Below are 22,362 nucleotides of genomic sequence, written 5' to 3' on the forward strand. Positions count from 1 at the left end.
TGAGCAATATTTTTTTTCATTACGAACAACAACACAGCACACATCAATCGACTGACAGAGGAATGGGGACAGGACGCCTGATATTTGTATGTTTGTTTCTTTTGGAGGATTTCGCTCATGATTCATCCAGACTAACTGAGCATGTGTGGAAAAGCTTGTGTGAGGGTGTGTGTGTGGGTGTGCGAGCATGTGTGCTGCGTGGGAGTGTATGTGGCTTTATGTATTTAAGAGAGCACCATTTTAAGACAAATTCTCTTCAGAGAAAACAGTCACCTTTAGATCACCGTGAAGTCAGCATGTCAAAAATTTGAACCAAAAAAAATTTCTAACTTGTGCTGTGAGAGTCATATGTTACGTAGGTGTTAGTCTTGCTGTTCCTGGAGGTCCCTCTGGGATTTTCGAGATTAGATGTGTGAACTTTGTCGTTACTTTGCTCCTTCTGTCACAACTCAGGCACACTGAAAACACTGAAGGGGGACGGCAATGTCGAAGGTGGTGTGAGATGGTGATTAGACAAAAACTGTTTCAGAGTTGCACATCAAGGTTGGAAGGGTGTGGTTTGTGCGTTCGGTGGGTCGATCGCTTCACAACACCTCGGTCCTGTCACACGGTTCCATTCTCCTGCCTTGGCTTGTGGGTCGTCGTGCGAGAAGGCGTGCTCAGGGATGGGGCCAAGGTGCAGAGGAAACCAGCCAGCAATGTGAGACCGAGGCCCCCCCAGGCACAAAACATGGACCAGCCATAGCCATGGCTAATGTCCTCAGGGAGGCCGTACATGTAGCGGGGGTAGCGGGACAACTCAAAGTTGATTCCTGCCACACATGTGCACAAGGAGATGATGCAGCACGTTCCTGTGTGAGCAGAGGAGACAAGCAGTGAAGTTCCACTTTGATTACTAAATTCCTAAACTCCCAGTGTGCAATGCGTCTTATTGCATGACAGGAATCATGTTACTGCACAACATTGATCTACTATCTCCTGGTAACCCAAAGATGCTCTCAGCTGTCACCAAATAAATACAGAAATGGAATAAAATTGGATTTTTTTTCCTGCATGTGTGTGTGTGGATGCAAGCATATGGGCTCTCACAGTACCTCCCATGAGAAAGAGTAGCCCAGCTACATATTGCATGAGGTCATGCTGCTGGCAGCATCCCAGCACTCCAATGATCCAGCCAAAAAGAATGATGGACACGGCCATGCCCACAAAGCCAGCTGTCATTCTTCTTAGATCTGCAGGCAGAGATGAAATCGTCACCAAGTGAACTGTAACAAACAGGTGCTGAACAATGAAACTGGTGATTACGGTGAAAGGTTAATCTAATGGACAAATGTAGAAGTGGTCACAATATGCTCAAAGAAACCGATAGGAAAATTAAAGTGCTGTTCTTATATTACTTGTCAGTGAATGTAAGAAATTATTTTGCAGTGTGGTAAAGCTGGAATCCGTTGCCCTCGAACTCCAGTGCTGGTGTTTGAGCATCACACTATCACTCTACTATCAGTCTAACACACTAAAATGTTTTTCACCAAGCAGGTAACTTAAAAATTAATATATTCTTACTTTAATTGTATAGAAGATGTGATGCAACAACCCAACCAACAACCTGATGTCAGCTTTAAGAGACACTATTATTAAGCTTATTCTAGTTATACTCGACTATGCTCAAGCCTATGCCAAATAATTGACTGGAAGCCAATAAGGGTAACACTTATTTGCATGCATCTGTAATTTTCTAATAATTTTCCAGGATTTTTTACAGAAAGGAATTTCGTAATTTGGTGTTATTTTTGGCAAAATAGGAATGTCTTTGAAATAAATGCTCTAATTGAACCAAAGTATATATTCATTCATTATTAATTTATTATTAGAAACTAAATTCTTTATTTATATGGAACTTTATGTTTCCATGTAGATAAATCCCACATTTCTGAATGTCTAGCTGACCTGCTTTGCACTTATTAAAAGAAGAAGGTTTGTACTAATTATTTAGTGCCAAATTACATAGTTCTTTCCAGGAAAATTCCTAGAAATATATTAGGAATTAATTCTTAAATTAGATCGGGTGGTAAAAAAAAAAAGGTTCAAGATCAAGATTTAAAAAAAACTGTTTTGATTTCCAGAATATCTCAGAGTGCCTGTGGTAGAGCTATGTTTGTGAATAATGTGACCTATGAGAAACATGTGCAATGAAAATAAAATAGGACCCAAAATTGTGCCTAGAGGCACGCCAATTTCACATATACTTAGAACACTGAGTCAACTAAACCTCTGCAAAGGGAGCGTGTATAGAGGATACAGTCTTTAAGTGGAGACTTAAAATGACACATTGACCATTATCAGATGGTAGCTCATGGATTTTCTCTACCTCCTCTTTTTTTTTCTCTTTTTATTGCTCAAATAGTCTGCTAATTGAATATAGTAGGAGCAGAAAGCAGAAAAAATAAATGTGGATAAAAAAACAATGCAAAAAACAGTAACTATTATCAGTCCAACCAACTCCACGAAGACAGGCAAACACTTTCAGACTTACGGAGTGCGTGCCACTCGTCCTGTCGTATGGTCTTTGTGATGTTGATGGGTAAATTTCTTGGTAGGATGGACGAAGAGTAGTGATACTTGACTGGGGTACATCTTTGAATTATTCCTGGCAAAGAAAAATGATGGACACAATTATAACTGGAGCATTATTATCCTTAATACAAGCAGAGAGAGGTAACAAGATAATTAAGTAAAAATCTCATTCTGAACCTTTGCTCCACTTGTGGGATTAAGAAATAAGGTACACATAGTAGAAAAGATTCATATTTATTTTACAACCTCACTGAGTTTTAATAAACTGAGTTGGCCTTATTAACCTTATGTTCCCAACCACTCCTTCATTGTTTTTAAGGGGGGATTAGGAAACAATATGGAATAATGTATTATTCAACCAAAGGCCACATACAGAACCTTAATTGTTCTAATTTGAACTGAATCTCTTCCTATTCACATGAAGGTCAGCAAGGTAAACTGTATTCAAAATTAGCCACATTCAGATTGAAAAGGTTTATGGAGTTAACAAGTATGCAATCCAACTCCATGCTCCATATGGAAAGAAATATCAACAATCGCTTATGATAGTTTTAGTAGTTTCTCACAATTTAGGGAAAAACTGTGATTTCTATAAACTAGTGTGCAGTGCTTGGTGAATATATCAATATAGGCATTGGAAATGTTTTATTTCTATAATAAAATTTCAAAAAATAGATAATAAAATTACAGAAAATTCTCATACCGTCTATGTCAAAGCCTTGTTCTGATCTTAAGTTATGATACAAAAAGCTGCGTTAAATGCAGTTTAAATTGTTCATCTCATGTTAAGGAAAATTTAACTTCAAGAAAAATGGTGGCTACCTCGCAAAATTTTAAACCCATGGTCTTCAAAATGCTTGTTTTGACGCACATACAGTTCAAAACCCAAAGATATTCAGTTCACTAGCATATAACACAAAGAATTCATTTTGAATTCATTTTTCATTTGAGAAGTCGGAACCAGCAAATGTTAGTCGTTGAGGCTTGATAGAAGCCTGAAATGATTAATTGATTATCAAAATAGTTGCCGTTAAGTTTCAGTCTACTAATGGATTCAACATATCATCGCAGCGCTACACACGTGCTCCAAAACATATCAGCTACGAACAAACAAAGATCCACACTCAGTGCTAGATCTGTCCACAACAGCAGAATTTGTTTAACACAGAAATGTTCCTGACATCACTGCTGTCAACACTGTGATCATCGAGGCTGTAGTCACGATAAGGCAAACATCGGACACCTTTACACCTGTGCCCCATCAAAGTTCACAATTTGCAGTACTTGGGAAAAATAATTTCAAACAAATCACGCGTTAAAAATCAGGAAACTAAAAGACATCTGACCGTTGACATTGGATCTCACTATCTATTTACACCTGCTTTCAAACTGGTGACAATACTCACACGGAGGTTATTTGAGTAGCAGGTACGGCTCTGAAAACAAGCTTTGTCGGAGCTAATATGATGTTAAATTATTTGGGTGATTTAAATGGCATATCACTTTGGCATGTGTACCAATACATGTACAAACTCAACTTCAGTGTAGTGAAGATGGCAGTGACCGAGTAAAGCTGATAATTTTATGCTTTTTTTCAGTTTTATTTTAACTGTTATTAGTCTCTTTTAAACATAGTTACTAGTCCATATATTGTGTAATGCCGGCTCTGGCAACCCAGTGGCCGCCTGTGAAAACAGTATTAATATATGATATCAAATTGCTTTCATATCAACGCCAATATTTGCCCTAAACATAATTATTGAAAATGAATAAATATGATCTTGAGAAGAAAAGGCTGAGTGGATCCATCCATCCATCGATTAGCTTTACCACTTATCCTTTTAGGGTTGCGGTGGGGGGGGGGGGTTACACCCAGGGCAGGTCGTCAGGTTATCACTGGAGGCTATGTAGATTACATACAGTATTTAGTTCTGGGGCGACTAAACTTAATAGTACTGTAAATGGATTTCATTATACTCGCAGCGTGGGCAAATTCTAATCCGCACCTCCATTCTAGCTGCGTGAATCTCAGCACGTTGAATGACCCAGAAGTGCAGGAGCTAGTGGTAGCAAGCGCTGTTAGTAGCAGACAAATACATTGCAGTTGTGACCTCAGTCAAATCGGAGCCGTCAAGGTGTGGTCACAATATCATGCACACATGTACAATTCATATGGACTATAGTAGCACTGCAACAAACCTTACTTTTGTGAAGCTTGTAGTATTATTTCTTTGCTCACACAATCTGTAAGAGACAGTCAGTTGTATTTTTGGACTGTATGCAGTCCAGGACAACCTTATAATGACCACAGGACTGAATCAACACCTCTCTGGGACAATGTCAACAAGCTTCACAAAGGTAACATGCAATGGAGTAAGGTGCTCACTTCATAAAGTCTACCCCTGTAGGACTGAGGGGTATTCTCAGCTAAAAACACAACCGGTTATTCTATGTATGTAACTACAATTAATACACATCAACTGTACACTGTTGTCACTATATAGTGATTTTTGAAAATCAGAACTGAGGACGTCACACTGTAAAAGGTTTTTTAATTTCAGAGCCTTAGACCTTGTGATGTTAACCTTGCAGATTTCAACGGTTAAACTTAACAAATTGTGGCATTAATCATTATCTCTCCTTAGGTAAAGATGGATTTTGAGACAACACGGTTAACGCTTGGAAGAGAAACTAATACCGTTAACAACGTGCATGGGGGCTGTTTTCGGTATACTGATGTATGAAGGCTCATCTACTGTATGTCTACTCTGACAGCTGGAATCACAACAGCAATTTTTGACGCCCATGTTTCCGACAGAGTGAGACTCCGCTCCTTGTGTATCTGTTCAGTTTTTCGACCCTGTTGTGTGGACCAGGTATGGCATGAATGAGCGAGGCCTGAGACTTGGCTTCTAACCGTCGCGTTTTCTCTGCCGTTTTCTCAACGGTCCAGCTTCTTTTGCACCCCCCCCCAACCCCCGATTGACATGAACCTTCACAAGATGTTGTTTAGTCTCCTGTAAGATGCAAAGCGGGTTCAGACAAGAGAAGGAGCAAACGAGACCCGGCCATTATCTCAAGAGAGGGACTCAGCAAGAGGAGGTTCACTCAGCACCATGGACAGCGAAATTCACAAATCAAGAAAGGGAGACGTAAGCTTTACATTAAAAAAAAAAAAAAAAGATAAAAGAAAGGAAAGACATCCTTATCTAGCTTCATAACCACAGCATTTAAAACGCAGACGTGGGGGAGAGCGTGGGCCTCTGGGTGATCCTGTGTTTGTGTCAGGCTCGGCGTGAGCTCATCGCCGAGCCTCACGGCCTGGTGCGCACAAGTCAAGCCGGGCTTCAGGCTGCTACTGTTTACCTTTGTTAATAAGGTCCTCGGTCTCCAGGTCGAACCCCTCCCGGTGGCACTTCCTCCAGAGCCCGGAGATGGTGGAGTTAAACTGCCGACTGCAGTGAGACTCCATGGCAGACGCTGCGGCCAGAAAGTGCCGCTTCGCCCTGATGAGAGGAGCAGCATCTGGGCCGCTACCTTTCCTCTCCAGGCTCTTTGGGGGCATCTGGAGGGGGAGGTTGTGGTTTGAAATGTAGATGTACCCGGGGTCGTTCCTCTTGTTGGCATAGTTTTTACACCGCTCCCGATGTCTCCGCGCGTCGGTCTCGTACCAATAATCGGTGCAAATCGCCATGGCGAGCAGCCCCAGCGCACAGAGCGCCAAGAAGAGCCCTGTGCTGGTTAATATTTTCATAGCGGCCATCTTCCCCGCTCGATGGAGAGCCCAAACAGTCGCAAGAAGGTTCCTCCGTGGCCGTGGCGGTGGTGGTACCGCGTGAAATAAATCACGACGGCACTCACAGCCTCACGCGGTCCTGCACTGGGAGCATGATGGTGCAAGGCCAGTGTCGTCTGGACTGGATGCTGCGGTCTATTGTTGTGGTACCCGGTGGATGCAATGTTGTTCCCACCATCTGTTATGGTACAGGAGGAGAGGGGATGGATGGCGACCAACGCTGTGAGGAGGCGGCAGGGGCAGTGATGTAGTTGCGCTCTCTCTCCTCCAGGTTGTTGCGGGATGGGGAGCAGACAGGAATGTGCTCTGCCATGGGGGAGTGGTCATTTGTGATGCTTGAATGGTCACCTTTTGGATTTTGGTAAACATGTAAAACACAGGTGCAGCGGAGGGGGGGATTTAATCATATGCAATTAATCTTTAAAAAAAAAAAAAAAAAAAAAAAATCAATAATAATTTATTTCCCTACCTAGAAATAGCCTGCGAGTTCCTGAACAGCAGCAAAACAAAGTGGTTGCTATAAATGATGAGTTGCTGTTAGTGATTTTATTGTGGATTTTATGACTCAGCCACGTAACCTAATGGCTATTAGGTGAGTGCCACCTTAGACTATTACAGATTTATATTCTAAATATCAATGTTTCCATGTCTGAATATAAAATATAATTTTAGGAATTAATAAATAACTGATGTGTCATGCAAACTTATATCCTTCTAAGCGACTTCCTTCATAAGCGCAACAGACTATTAAAAAAAAAAAAAAAAAAAAGTTTTAGACAAACATACTAAGCTATACCTAAAAGATGAGAATGTTAAAGACAAAAGAAAATAAGAACATTTGAGTACAACAGTTTGGGATAAAGGCCTAGTTAACCCTGACAATCTGCACGCACTTTTATCTATCAATTACTGGTACAGATATATAGTCAATAGTGAACTCAACTAAAGTATAAATGTTAATGTTTGTTAAAGAGATTCGATGATCCAGTTCCTCATCCTATTGCAGTTTATAACTGAGTATAATCTGAGTGGAGCAAAAACATGAGGCCTTAAAAGAAAAAAAAAAGAAAAGAAAAAAAATCAAGCTCACGTGGTGGAATGTCTTCCACTACAGTGTACATAGTGGTTGTTTATTGTCCTTCTGTCCTTAGACTAAGGAAGGCTCCCACAGACAATAGGCTGCTCACAGGCTGATGACTAAGGAAGGCAACCCGTGGTGGAGTCGTTATGGCAACAGAAGCTTGCCAAACAGACCGTGTTGAAATTGGACAAGTGTGAACACACAATCGATACCCCCTCCCTCCCCTCCCATATGACATTTCAGGCATAGGATCCTTGCAGTAAAAATATGCTCATGGTGGACAGGTTTCTGTGCAGAGAGGTCAATTCAAGACACTGGGCTGCCTCAGCACCTTAACACAGGTCTACCAATCAATATCAAGATATCCTAAGCCCACTGGGATCCATACAATGCCTGTGTCCCAATTCTTCATACTAACTGTCTGCTACTATGTGTGGTCCTTTGGTCATAAAGTTGAAAATAAACAGACTTTTTTATACATATTATAGAGAAATTTAATTTTATTTCTTCAGGAGTGGAAACTTTCACCGAGAGGTGAGTCAACAACATAATGCTATGAATAATCCTGCATGGTCAAGAGTTGTTATCTGTCCCATGACTCAGAGTTCTAGGCAACATGTACAAGTCATAACTGAATACTGAATACAAAACGCATCTTTTTCTGCAATCAATTAATTTCAACTTTAATCACAATTCTTTATTCAAACAGAGCTTTGTATGAGCACCACCGTGTGCTTAAAAAGTTGCTGACTGTACTATGTGAGGAAGATACAACCAGAGAAAGTGTACTTAAGTGTAGAGCCGACACTAGTGTAACAGACCGCCCGGACTTCTTGGCACTTATTAACAAGACAAGATTATGGCGTGATGGTTTTGGTACACGTCGGATAAAACCGCGTTTCTTGTCTCTTTTTCAATAAATATGCAGCAGATATAGAAGAAGCACAACAGTAAGAAATACATACAATGTTTAAACAATTTAGGGTTCAATACATTTTAAAGGAGGAGGTCCTTGTAAAGGTCCAGTAAAAACTGTTCTGTTGAGCAGGTACATCAGGTGTTCCTGTGTAAATGTATGTGCAAAACAACATGATTGTCCGATCAACAATATAAAACAATTTGGTTACAGATATCAATACAAACCCTCTTAATTCCCTTGATATCTAAGTCTGGCACATTTTTTAGTGTCCACAAAAATCTCCTGTCAGAAGATCGAGAAGGTCTTCCTTTCAGTCATCCATTCATAAAGTGCCGTTCTATTGTCAGAAATTTGGTCTGGTGTAACATGATGATGATATCAAAGAGGTGTAATCTCTTAGTCAAGATGAAGTTTCTAAGAATGAGGGGTACCAGATATGAGGGGTTGGTGGAGAACAGGATTTCTCTCCAGTGCTGAGTTTTAGTGTTTTGTAAGGCCTCCATGTTCAGTCAACAATGGCAGAGAGCAGAGCCATGACTGCCACGCCACAGAAAATGAGTAGGATCTGGAGTAGGGAGTGCCTGGGGGAAAGAAAAAAGAAAAAGAAAATAAATAAATAAATAAATATACAGATTCAATGATGTTAAAGAAATATTCCATCTGCCAATTTTTACAACAAAGAACCCACACATATCAAATGATATAGCAAGTTTTGTTTTATAGTAAACTGCCTTTTTTTTTTTTTTTTTTTAAACGTAGTCACCATTTACATTCGCTAAAATCCTGCTGCTGATTTCACACTTTTCCAGTGATCAACAGTTTACAACTAACGTAGCAATGCACCAACAAAAGCAGTGAAGAAGAAGCCTGCAAGCTAATAAACATGGATGTTAACAATGCAGACTAAATGTAAACGTAACTTTACAAAAGAACATTCCACAGGGCACCTTTAAGAACACAAGTAATTGAAGAGATCCTACGTACCTTAAACTGGACTCCTCTAGCAGGTCAGGCACCACATTCACCAGGGCTATGTAGAGAAAGCCTCCAGAGGTGAAAGGCAATATCCAGGCAGTGGCATTTTCTAGAAATGGTACAAAACACTTAGGACTTATTCTGGCAATTGTAAAGGTGTCTCCAGTTACCAATAATGTGTTTGATCGTACGTACAGTATATTGGTCCTATCTCACCTGTGCCTTTTGGTGACTGAGTGCACAGAGCAAAGCAAGCTCCAAGGACCCCGACCAGCGCTGTAGACAGCTGCATGCAAGCAGCACTCCATCGGTCAAACCCGGCCCTCAGAAGAATGGCAAAGTCTCCCACCTGCAGACAAAGACATTTCTCACATCCTAAGCATGGCTTAACATTCAGCGTGTTTACTGGCACCTTAGCAGTCTGATTCTTCTTACATACTCTTAGCCACGCAAACATGAAATCTTGACATAAATCTTAAACTTTAAAGATTAGAAATGATATTCTATAATTTAACCCAGATTTCTATAATCTCACCTCATGGGGGATTTCATGGAGCAGGATAGCAAAGGTGGTGAGGAATCCAACCTGCAAGAAAAGTCTCATTAACACTGCTTTGTCTTACTGTATAAAGAAATGTGCTCTGTAGTACCAAAGAGAAAATGTTTTTAGGGGCTTGGGAGAACCCAAGTTGAGTGCTTAGCTCTATCTGTTCAGCTTGCAATGCCCGTGCAAAGATGGAAAATGTAAAAGAAAAAGTGAAAACTTAAAGAGCAGTTTAAAGTATTGTAAAGCTGTGACAGCTTAAAGTCTTTAAAAGATTAAATAGTCTTATATGAAGAGCATAATGAGACCTATCAATTATGTAAATCAGAAGTGAGCGAGGAGTGTAAGAGAGGAGCATAGTTACGTAGGTACAAGGCTATTGGATATCTACGGATTTTGTCAGCCAACTTGAAGCTCAGACTGGTTATAGGTAGACGATCATGAGGCTTAATGTGCAGCTCTATGCAAATGACTGGGCAGTCACAGGAAATATTACACATTTTGTTGATTTTTGAAGTGGAAATAAGTAAATATAAACCCTGCAGCAAACACACATTAAAATTAAAAAAAAAAAAAAAAAAGCCTTTCTTCAAATTCACTGTTACTTTTTGTTTTATGAACATAAAAATAGAAAACAATTAAACAGTTATCGTGGCATGTGCAAAAGTTTGGGCCCCCTACTGAGTCACATGTTGTCTGTAATGAATTGGCTTAATGACTTCTTTCCAAATAATTTTCTAAACTTTTTCTTGAAAATTAAATTTTTATAAAAGTTCAAAATGTTTGAGATAAAAGCCAGGCTTCATTATAATTGATGAGAAATGTGCACAGATATACGTATTTGAAATTTTCAATCACTAAATCAGTAAGTTAAAAAAAAAAAAACAAAAACCCCCCCAAAAAAACCAAACACTCTGAAAATTAACGTACTTGGACAAAGCAATGTGGGGAATTTCAAAATTTGACATTATCTTGTCATCCTTATGTGCTATCTACTAATAATCTAAGTTTAAAATATGTTCATTAGCCATTCAGAATTAAAAACTGTGACCCCTAATTTATTCACGTTTAATCAACACCGCGTTGGGACATATTATTTTCACACAACATTTCGTTGTGGCAAAATCACATTGTGATAAATGCGCATGGGCATAAATAGAAAACACTTGTGAGATGTCTTGTATGTGAATGTTTGAAACATCTAGTTAACTTCCTCTCTGGCACACTGATCCATAGTTCATGCTGCTCGCCTTATGTCTCTCCAGCTGGACTCTCTCGTTCCCAGTGCTACAAATATAGAGTAAACTACTGAAGCGATACAAACCCATGTCACTGCAGCTTAAAGTGCACCTTTTTGAACAAGCCCATAACACAATGCAACAAGAACAGGTTTCAAACTGAAAACGTTTTTTGTATCCCGTAATGAATGCCCACTGAGTGGTCCTTTTTTAAGACAGTGGGAAGGCTGATAAAACAGGACTACTGCTCTGCCAGTGAGTCTGTATACACTGCCAAACACCGTACTCACAGGGGAGGTGTTATATGTACAAATTCCCCAGATATATTTTTGTCCTTTGTTTTCACTAAGTATTACAGGGCTCCTCTTTGACCATTTTGCAGCTCTCCTACTGTACTTAATATTCAGCCTTAAGTGCAAAAAAACAAATTTGCATTCACACATATTCGCATTCAGTGGTTCAGTTTTGTTATTCAGTCAGACATTGCCTTCTTGTTAGCCATTTTCTTTGGGGACAGGATTAAACCAATGAGCAGAAAACATATTGGTATCTTACCTTACAATTACTATTTCACCTGTGATTATAGTTTTTGGAAACCAGGAGTTGTTGTATCAATATGCGTGGTGAGGACCAAGTGTGAATATAATCACATTCTCACACCAGTAATTTGCTGAACCAGTGTGATCAGAAACGTAAACATTTTCAAAAGAGCTTCGTACTCTACATACTACATGCACATCCCTCCAAATGTAGCCACAGAAGGGAAGAATGTAGGTGCTCTCATTCATTGGTGAAAACAAGTCTTTTTTGTGTAACCCATATTTGAACGAGAAATATAGACATTGTAAGAGAATTTATTTTTAGACTTAGTAAGTGTTGAGGTTATCACAGCTTCGTACCTTTTTGCTAACCAGGAAACTCCCTGCTACTGCCAGTCCATGAGTGAAGTTGTCAATGCAGTTGGCCAGTAGGTTTAGGTACCCGCTTGTCTGTGACACACAAAACATAATGCCACCGTTACTCACATTACCCTTCCTTAGTCAGAACTAAGAAAACTATGGTGAACAGGAATGCAATTATTTATCAGCCACTTTGACGAGTTGCACTCCAATATACAGAATTTAAGTTTGTGTAGGTTACTTGTAATATTAGCTAAAGTTACTTTCAGCTTGGTAGTCTGACTCCATTAAAAATAAGGCAGAAAGAAGAAGAAAACAAACCCTGTGATATGTTAGTGAATTATGTCAGATGTACCCAACCTGGCCCAATATGTGCTGGGACAGGCAGCAGACCCCTGCAATCCTGAACGGCTCAAGCAGGTGTAGAAAGTGGATGGACAGATGGATATTCCAGGACATTTTTTTCCCTCTTACATAAGCAACTTATATAAACATTTGAACCCAATTGGGGTCTCAATTTTTTTTTTTTTTTTTTTTTTTTTTTTAAATCGTTTTCTTTCTTTTTTGTAAAGAGGGAAAGGTTTTGGTTTTGAGCATTACCTTGATTTTCTCTGATCTTTCCTGCAGACTCTGTTGCTTGGAGGATTTCCATGACTCAGCACGGTGCCCATTTCTGAATGATACCACTGCCTTTTCACTGAAAACTGAATTAGACTGTGTCTGTGGAGAAAAAAGGAAGAAAAACAAGGCTAAAATGAACACTCGGTCACTATTTTTTTTTTTTTTTTACAAATAATCTTCATGTTCCCATTAACCATCAGTGTCTACTATCAGTAATATGCCATCAACTTCGAAGGACTTGTCTCCCTATTGCCAACATTGGCCATTAACACTGGTCTGATTAAAAACTGTAAGTTCACGGTAGCCTGAATTGTGCAAAAGTGCAATAAACAGGCATTTTATTGTTGCTCCAATTGTGTCACAGGGTTCACCCACTAGCAGCAGAAGAAAAGTTGAGAAAAGTCCTGATTATTTAAATAACTTCTTACATATGCAGAAATAAGCAGTCATTTGTACTTCTGCTTCATTTTTCAGACATAACAGATGATCCTTAACTTCTAACACTGTTAGAACACACACATTTTAAATATAAACATGTTGAACAGGCCACAGCCTCAGTTTTCCGAGAACAGCCCACTTCCCTGTTCCCTGTTTAGAAACCACTTATGTTGCCATTTAAACTGATAGTCAAAATAAGTGAGAGGAAAATAGCCTGCTGTATTCTGGCTGCAGCAAGGAAATGTTTTCTCCATGTGTATGATTGAAACATGAGGAAGTAATGAAGTGTGATGAATTTTCAGGGCTATCAATCTCCTCCTGCAGTAAAACTGATTGGGGCTAAACTGTCACTGCAAAACACCTTGTTAGTTTAGTGTACTGAGGAATTTTAAAAAAGCACATTTTACATTAGGCATTAAAGCTCTCTACACATATGATGCATGAATCAAAAACACTGACCAAATTTGAATAAAATGAAGTTCAGCTTGTTACAGTCCTTGCATGTTTTGGGTAGGATTAACCTAAACACACAGTATTTTAATAGAAAATACGTATGACCTCCCTCTCTGTCTCTCACAAACACTGTGTCACACTGTCCCTGTGTATTGTTGCCTCTGTCTATGAGTTGAGTGCTCTCCTGTGGACACTAAAATGTCCAAAGCAGCTGCTTCCAGACCGGCACTATAAATAGACTCTGGTTGAGGAGCTGAGCCGAGGAATCTTCTCCCTCACTAGCATTACAAAGACATGAGGGAGGATGAGGCAGACGTCACAAACATACTGCAACCAGACATTCAAGGTCTAAGTGACGTGTTCAATACTTATAGGACAAGCATCTAATTTTGATACTAGTTAACACACTACTTAACTAATAAACAACATGAGCAGCTGTTTCAACCCAGTACACAGTAGACTCAATATCTCATATGGTTTGGGCTGCTCTTTGATAAACATCCATTTCACATCCATTTATAGTAAGGGTATCTTAAAAGAATGAGTCGACATTTTGGAAAATATGATTATTTGCTTTCTTTATGAGTGCTGGATAAGAGGACTGGTACCACGCACATGTCTGTATGGTAAATATGTAGAGAGTCAGCAGCTGGTTAGCTTAGCTTAGCATAAAGACTGGAAACAGGAGGAAACAGCTAGCCTGACTCTGTTAAAAGTAATAAAATCCACCTACCAGCACCTCTTAAGATCACTAAATGCTAATATCTCATTTGTTTAATCCATACAAAATCCTAAAAATAAAAAACAACACATGGCGGTTTTACAAAGGGCTTGTGGCATACTATTTCTTGACAACAACACGAGAGCAGTATCAATCTTTTATTTACAAGAAAGCCAATGAGCGTATTTCTGAAAATGTCGAACTATTCCTTTAAACTCTTCCTTGTTAGAAGAGATCACAAATAGGGCAGTTGTACAGTCAGTCTTCTGATGCTACGGTTACCAAAACACTGATATCACTGACTGAAATACTCAGACCAAGCATGAACAGGGACTGTACCAGTGATACTCTTATGGACAGCAGTGAGCAAATTCTCCTAAAACATTCAATTAAAGCTGAAATACTTACAGAAGAGTTAAAATTCAGGTCTGAGTTTGAAGTGGGATCCTCATGCCTATCTTGGTCTGGGAACATCTTCTCCAGGAGTAGGAAGGCCAACAGGCCAATGATTACCCACAAGCCCTGGGTCACGTAGTGGTTCTGTTTAGCAGCTGGGGGGGTAACAGCAATCATTTTTTGTTTTCATTTGCTTTACATTATGGTACAGGAAAAGTGTCTGTCAGAAAGCAGACTGCAAGAAGGCAAGGCAATGTAATAGTAAAAGTATAGTAGTATATTATAATAGTAAACATATCATTAGCCGTTTTGCTAGAACTATCCCATTCTTCTGAATGCTTAAGAGGGAATAATGGGTCAAAGAAATTCAGATACAAAAGGGGTGATGGCATTAGTGCAAAGGGGACCAACCTGAAGAGCCAGATAGTGTCCAGGCCTCAGGAAGGAGGTGCAGAAACACATCACCAAGGAGACCACCAATAGCAAAGCTCAAGAGCTGCTTCAGCTTCTGGCATCCAGCTGAGAATACACAAAGAGGAGGTGAAGAACCAACAGCAATTACTGTAAAGTCTGATTAATAAGGAACTGTTCAGTAATTTCATGTGATCTTTCAGTTTGGCTTGAGATCGCAGCCACAAATAAGAATTTACAGGTCCACAGTTTCTTCCCTTTTTTTAAAATGGCACCTTTACTACCAATTAATCTGTAATTTCTTAATACATACAACATGATGCACATTAATGTACAAAAGTGTCTCTAGCTTGGGCTACTAATATACACTGTGATTGCTCATTAATTACACAGAAATATTTTTATTCTTGAGGAGTTCCCATGGTAATGACTAACCTCTGGTCAGGACTGCACTTAAAAACCAAAGGCCTAAAATACATCTAGACTGCCACGTTACTGTGGGTGGGCCCACTTGAGCTGCAACAGGCCTCAGGCTGACCTACAGTAATTTAGCCCTGGTTGCTTAAGCTCAGTAGGTGAGTAAGAAGATCAATGTATACTGAGTTATTTAAAAGTTACAGTAAATATACAGTACCTGTACTGTTTCATGGAAAATGTATGTATGTATATCTATCTATCTATATCTATATATATATATATATCTATATATATATCTATATATATCAATATCTACATCTATAGGTCTCTCTCTCATATATATATATGATAGATATAGATATATAGATACAGATATATATAGAGAGATATATAGAGATATATAGATATCTCTATATCTCTATCTTTCTATATATATATATATCTATATCTATATCTATAGATAGATCTCTAAATAAAGATATCTATCTATGTATAACTATATCTATATCTATAGATAGATAGATAAAAATATATATATTAAAAAAACACAAATGTACATACATTACATACATGTACATACAAACATGAAACATGAAGTTCATGTAGTCACCATTAAAGGTTGTGCAACATCTAAAAATGTAAACCATGAAGAATGTGCAGCTGGATCACGGACCCGTGACAAAGACACGTCAGTACTACTTGTTGAGCCCACTGGGGTTGTTTTCTCTTATTAGGGGGGTGTGGTGAGCTGAAATATACTGCTGAGCCACTAAAGAGCTGGAATTTTTATTTATACTTGTGAGAAGTGTGAGAATTGTGGATGCCAGAGCAGATGGATGGCCTGTCCCGTAAGTTCCTGTAATGCATAAAGTACGAACCAGACGTGTGATACATTCTATTGGGTTAATAAGGCAGAGATATTTCCTCCTTTTACTGCAGAAATTTGAACTCTTAACTCTTCTGCTTTCAACACTTCAGGCTTTTGTCATCTTACAGCAGGTTAACATTTAGATTATACCATTTGTTTCCGTATTGACATTTGTCTATGCATTAAAAATACTCCACCTATTTTTAATACTGAAAATATTATGAAATATGAAATATTTCTATTATTACTATGACTTGCTCTTCATAATGCTGTACAGATATGCAGTTTAAAAAATTATATCCCTGTTTAAAGGGTGTCTTCTTTCTCTTACATAGATATCATGATATATCATTGATTGAGCAAAATACTACATATAAAATAATTGTCCATATTGTGTTATCATTACTGTCATAAACAAAATATTGTGATGGTATAGTATTGTGCCTTACCAAGTAATTCAAAGGCATATTTAGGTTACATATTGCCATCTCTTACCTTCTGTTTTAAGGGCAGCTCCAGCCTCAATGGGAATGACAAGCAACGGGAAAATCCCACTGAGGCCTACAGCAACAGAGCCCACCAGGGACAGGAGCCAAACATGGACACGTTCGCTGGCTAAGAAGTCTGCTGCTGCCTGGAGGCCTGGGAGGTCATCTGTCAGGCTGGGGCCTGGTCCTGCAGCCGTGGCTGTTGCATGAGCCATAGCTGTTTGTGTCATCTTCTGGCTGCTTGATGCCCCTCTTGAGATCAGCATCAGCAGGGTAACTGGGATAAACAAAGCAGCTAAAGCCCAGCTGGGCCTCCTACAGCTTCCACCTTTCATCTGTCCCACGGTCCAAAGAGCACTTGCAAGCAATAATGCTGTAAGGGGAGCACAGTTTTAGAAAGACAGGCCTCTCCTGCACCTTTGGAGGAATGTATGAAAATTTTAAATAAGAATTAGATTAGGACTGCAACTAGCAATTATTTAGAATGATTAACCAGGTCTGTTATTTGGTAAATTAAAAGTCAAAATTAAATTGTCCAAAATTCCTGGCACATAATCCTAAACCCCAAGGTGGTCTTCAAATTGCTTGTTCTGTCTGACAGACAGTCCAAACCCAAACATATTCAGTTTTCTATCACAAAAGACAAATCAAAGCAGCAAATCCTTGCAACTGGAAAGCTGGAATCAAAGAACATTTTGCTTGCATTGTTGCTTGAAAAATCACATCAACAAATAAGAGATCATCAAAATGGTTGCAAAATGTTCTGTGAAATGACTAATTAAGTAATCGATTATTTCAACTCCACATTCAATAACAAAACCCAACTACAGATTTCAACAGACATTATTGCCCAACCGTACATTTTTGAGACAAATACCGATCGAGGTATTTCAGATTATTTTTTTATTTAATTATTTTTTACATAAACAGAGGATAATGATAATGATGATCCCCTGAGTTTGCTTTCTGAAGTTGTGACCAAGATATATACTGAGTGGGACATTTTACATGTGAAAAATAAACAGACACAAACTGGCAAATTGGAGACAATGTTTCTAAATTACCCCAGTCATATCTTGGCCATTTCTGTACTGCAATTTCTTGTTAGCCTTCAGCCATCATAGAGGCCAATACTGATATATCTGTGATAAGGTAATATCTAATTAGGGCTCTAATATACATTATAGAAATAAAATATTCACAAATCACAGTGTACATACTGGGCACTGTAAATCCTTTATGGAACTGGAAGTTCCTCAACAAAAAACTACCTAAAATCAAAAACTAATTACTTAGTTTTTGGCTGGAATGCAACAGTGGGGCCAGCCCTGTAAACCTGAATGTCTGTGACTGACTGACGGACTGAGTGATGAAGTTTCCCCATTGGTCACTGCTCTTTCAAAATGAATTGACGCAAACAGTTTCTATTGCGTCATCAGGGGGAATGTTTACAGGCCGTGTCGCCAATTTAGTGCCTTTGTTGCTAGATTTACAAACATTTCACATACCTTTTAGCGACATTTCTTCACAAAGAGCACCTAGCGACTTCACAAATCTAGCAGCTTTTTGACAAACCGTAGCTACTTTCTGTAGAAGAGAGTCGCCAGTATTGCGCCACAGATGTGAGATCGGTGCTCCACAGGTACACCTCTCTGTGTGTCTCATTCAATTGACAGCGTGGCAGCTGACACAGACATGAATGACCTTCTAACTTTCTCTCTGAGTGATCATTTAACAACTAAATATAGCCAAAAATCACAGCACAATCGTTTTTTTTAACTTATGTGTATGGTGATTTTGTCAGATGATGAAAATCAGGATTTTAGAAGTGCAGAGCAGCAGCTTGGAAATGACTTGGAAGTGACTGCTGGTTAACATGTAGTCTTAATGTGATGGTTTCAGTTACTTTTGATACTTGTGCCATTGTCTGACAACAGAAATAGAAAAACATGTAAATGAGAACAGCTTTATTGGAAATTCAGCTGGATTGAATTATTGTAGATGTGAGCACAGAGAGTAGGAGAGAAGCAGACAGACAAAGGGTGGGCCAGCCATATACTAGGTTTTGACCTCGTCTTGTTAAAATTAAACCAGATGCAATTTGTTGGTAGTCTGACAAGCAAAGCTGAGGATACATGCTTAAGCTGTGTTAAAAGTTACATTGTGACAGGCAGTGGTGGAAGAAGTAGACAAGTATCAATGCAGCAATGCAAAAATACTCCATTACAAGTACAAGTCCTGCATGAAAAATCCTACTTAATAAGTACTATCAGGAAAATGTGCTTAAGTACACGTCACACACCGTGACTGATAAATTCGTAAATGACATTATTAGATTAATACTGATCTATCAATGTGTAAGCAGCATATTACTGTTGTAGCCTCTCAAGGCGGAGATAGTTTTAACTACTTCGTACGCCACCCAAAAGGGTCACCAGAAAAATCTGAGGGGTCATGAGATGATTAATGGCAGAATTGGAAATAATAAAAAAAAGCTCAGACACAAATTTTTGTGTTCTTATTTGGGAATCTGACTGAATTTTTGCTTTATTTTGTGACATTCTGGATCATTTTACGTCTTTGAGCCTCAAACAGTTATTTAAATTGGAACTATTTGAGAAGTTTGGAGGAGAAATTACTCTTGTTGGAACTGCTAACATCTCATAGACATTTGAAATGTGCCAAGGGGGGCCCCAACTAGAAACTAGTATTTTGGAAAAGGTCAGTTTCCAGTTCAACCTTGAACAATGTGCCGTGTTTTCTAAGATGATCGTATTTCATTTTCTTTCTTTTTTTTAATTCTGTAAAATCTTAATCTGTAGAGTAAGTTCATGCTCTCAGATACACGTAGCGAAGTAGTATCAGTAGAAGTCTGAAACGTAATGGAGTAGAAGTATAAAACGGAGTTACCGAAGTAAAGTGCAAGTACTTCAAAGTTATACTTGAGAGCAGTACTTGAGTGAATTTACTTAGTTACTTTCCACCACCGGCGTCAGGGGAAACGGTTGCAACAGATATTTATCAGTGCTTGAAAGCATCTAACTTGGTGCTCATCGTTTTCCTGCGTGGGAGTTAGCAGGGCAGACTCGAGCAGAGGAAGCACCCGTTAACTCTGAACAGTTGCGTTGCGATATAGAGTGAAATTATACATATGTAACTGACAAAAACGGCGCTAAATCGGCGTTACACTGAAAACCGTGCTTCTTCTGACAAAGACACACTGGACTGGCTTTACTCTCACGTCTGTGCATAAAAGTTAGCAGGCTAACGTTAGCCGGGCAGACTAGCTCCGACACACGCAATGCATATTAGGGCTGACATTTACGGTGCTAAAAAACTAGCATCAGTTTGAGTAAGTTAGCGCCAACGTTGCGGACCGGGAAACCATTAACATTACAACATGCACTTGGCGTTTTAATGTTTAATGTAAATACCTTGTGGTTTCGGCAGTCTTTGCACCAGTGTGTCCCTGCCATCCAGGCCGGCTCGATAAAGGCAGGCTATTGCGCCGCCGAGATTCTCCACACTCCCCAGCCGCTGAGGGGAGGGATCCGCTAGCTGCAGCACATAAGCAACCGTGGGTCACCGCGGTTTTCCCAAACAGCCACGTATCAGGATCCTGTAGGGAAAAAATATAAACAGGAGAGTGTCGGGATCCCGCCCCAACTAGGATTTCAGGAAGTTACTTGATTTTTTTTTTTTTTTCTTGCCCCAAGGACTCAGAAACTCTTTCCACATCCAGGCGCAGGGTTGTCCTGAGATTTCCCTTATATTTCAGTGAAACCGTATGGTTAAAAAAGTGGAGATCATCAAACCTATGAACAAATCAGTCGGGCTTATACGTTAGCAGGTAACTGTTAAAGTAGTTAATGTACACAGTTAGGTGCATTTAACACACAAGCCCACAGAAAGGATTCACCATAGTCCTCCCCAAAAACAGATGTGGTATTTCAATGATTGTCTCCCTAAACCTGACATCACAGCCTCCAGGCTGTTACTGTATCAGGGGACGTCTGATTATATTATTTGGGTTTATTTAAGTATAGAGATTAGAACCGGAAATCAGATAATGTCAGTTCATGCTCCATATTCTTATGCTTGTAACCTGTAAATTACAAACATTGGTGCATCTATTTGTATGTTTCGTCATGGTAATATTGTCATGTTTTGACATAGATGCCCCTTTTTGTGTGTGTGTGTGTGTATATATATATATATATATATTGTAGTTTATAACATAGTTCCAGGTAGAGCTGAAATGACTTGTGGATTAATTGATACGGTGGATCAACAGAAAATTCATCTGCAGCCACTTTGTTAACTGATTAATCCTTTTAATAATTCCGCAAGCAAAAATGCCAAAGATTCACTGGTTGTTCTGCCGCTTTTCTTTGTCTCCGATTATAGTAAACTGAATAATCTTTGGGTTTTGGACTGTTTGTCCAATAAAATAATCTATGTAATAATTTATTTTAATTTATGTATATCTTATTTTACCTTGCATGTATGTCCAGCATATATACTTTGCATATATATATATGTTTTTTTTTTTTCTATGTATACTGAGCATCATTAACAAAAAATTGCCTTTGGGATCAGTTAAGTTTTATCCAATCTTATCTAAAATTGACCTTTTTTATGAAAGACATGTTGACATTGTAGGGTCCTGGTATCGTTTAATGCCGGCTCACTGTCACACAGGCCCTTTAACTGAGCCATTGTTAGTGTTATTAGTAACATCTGCTTTCTTACTATGACTAATCAAAATGTCCGTATAAACAGAAACCATGGATCAGTTGAGATGGAGAAAATGGGGTTTATTAATAAACTCACCAAGCCACAGGAGATATCTGGAGTTGACAGAAATCAGTCAGGGGTGTAGCAAAGAACCACACCCATAACTACAAACCCTGAAACAAGAGGTGCTGTGGAGGCCCCCTCTGCTTTCTAACTATCCCTACACATCCACAACTCTAACACATCTCTACACACTGAGGTTTTTGAGATTTTTTCAGTGGTGGAAAATAACTAAGTACATTTACTCAAGAAATGTACTCAAGTACAGTTTCGAGGTTCTTCTACTTTACTTGAATATTTCCATTTTATGCTACCTCATACTTCTACTCCACGACATTTCAGAGGAAATATTGTACTTTTACCTCCACTACATTTATCTAACAGCTTGTATTTACTTTGGAGATTAAGATTTTACATTTAAAAAAAACAACCTAGGCCAACTTTATAAAATATGCTGCATTATTGAAAATTAAACCAGTGGTTTACAGCCTTTTGGTTTGTGACCCTGTACAAAGAAGCAGTGTCTAGTTGGGGCTCCTGGTCAAGATTTAGATGTCTATGAGTTGTGTGCAGTTCCACCAAAAAGAAATTTCCCATGGAACCTCTTCAAATGGTTTCATTTAGATAACTGATTGAGGCTCAGAGATGGAAATTACCAAAGCCCCAAAAAATAATAGTACCAATTTTTGTAGCAGAACTTTTCTTCCTTCCTGCCATATTAATCTT

At 39.0% G+C, this 22,362-nt stretch overlaps 2 protein-coding genes across 2 annotated transcripts; both read right to left on the minus strand.

The window, feature by feature from the left end:
- Positions 1-603: 603 nt before the first annotated feature.
- On the minus strand, positions 604-6,337 carry tmem276b (transmembrane protein 276b). Its single transcript, XM_040134296.1, has 4 exons — positions 5,941-6,337; positions 2,534-2,647; positions 1,095-1,232; positions 604-851 (listed from the first exon to the last, which is right to left on the minus strand). The coding sequence occupies exons 1-4, from the start codon at positions 6,335-6,337 to the stop codon at positions 604-606; spliced, it is 897 nt and encodes a 298-aa protein (XP_039990230.1).
- Positions 6,338-7,963: 1,626 nt separating this feature from the next.
- On the minus strand, positions 7,964-20,472 carry slc39a13 (solute carrier family 39 member 13). The gene is made up of 10 exons (XM_040134910.1): positions 20,274-20,472; positions 16,847-17,212; positions 15,067-15,174; positions 14,668-14,810; positions 12,627-12,746; positions 12,027-12,116; positions 9,881-9,931; positions 9,562-9,694; positions 9,355-9,454; positions 7,964-8,951 (listed from the first exon to the last, which is right to left on the minus strand). Exons 2-10 carry the CDS (start codon positions 17,172-17,174, stop codon positions 8,876-8,878), a joined length of 1,149 nt encoding a protein of 382 aa, XP_039990844.1. The 5' UTR covers positions 17,175-17,212; positions 20,274-20,472; the 3' UTR covers positions 7,964-8,875.
- Between the last annotated feature and the right edge of the window lie 1,890 nt (positions 20,473-22,362).

Source organism: Xiphias gladius, chromosome 1, assembly GCF_016859285.1.
Source record: "Xiphias gladius isolate SHS-SW01 ecotype Sanya breed wild chromosome 1, ASM1685928v1, whole genome shotgun sequence".
NCBI lineage: Eukaryota > Metazoa > Chordata > Actinopteri > Istiophoriformes > Xiphiidae > Xiphias > Xiphias gladius.

Excerpts from the sequence above, each read along its gene's own strand:
- tmem276b (XM_040134296.1), bottom strand. The coding sequence starts at position 6,337 with ATGGCCGCTATGAAAATATTAACCAGCACAGGGCTCTTCTTGGCGCTC. Across the intron at positions 2,648-5,940 it reads CGAGGACCTTATTAACAAAG|GAATAATTCAAAGATGTACC; the intron begins GTAAACAGTAGC and ends TTTCTTTGCCAG. Across the intron at positions 1,233-2,533 it reads GGACGAGTGGCACGCACTCC|ATCTAAGAAGAATGACAGCT; the intron begins GTAAGTCTGAAA and ends CTCTGCCTGCAG.
- slc39a13 (XM_040134910.1), bottom strand. The coding sequence starts at position 17,174 with ATGAAAGGTGGAAGCTGTAGGAGGCCCAGCTGGGCTTTAGCTGCTTTG. Across the intron at positions 12,117-12,626 it reads AAAGATCAGAGAAAATCAAG|ACAAGCGGGTACCTAAACCT; the intron begins GTAATGCTCAAA and ends TGTGTGTCACAG. Across the intron at positions 9,695-9,880 it reads TCCATGAAATCCCCCATGAG|GTGGGAGACTTTGCCATTCT; the intron begins GTGAGATTATAG and ends CTTTGTCTGCAG.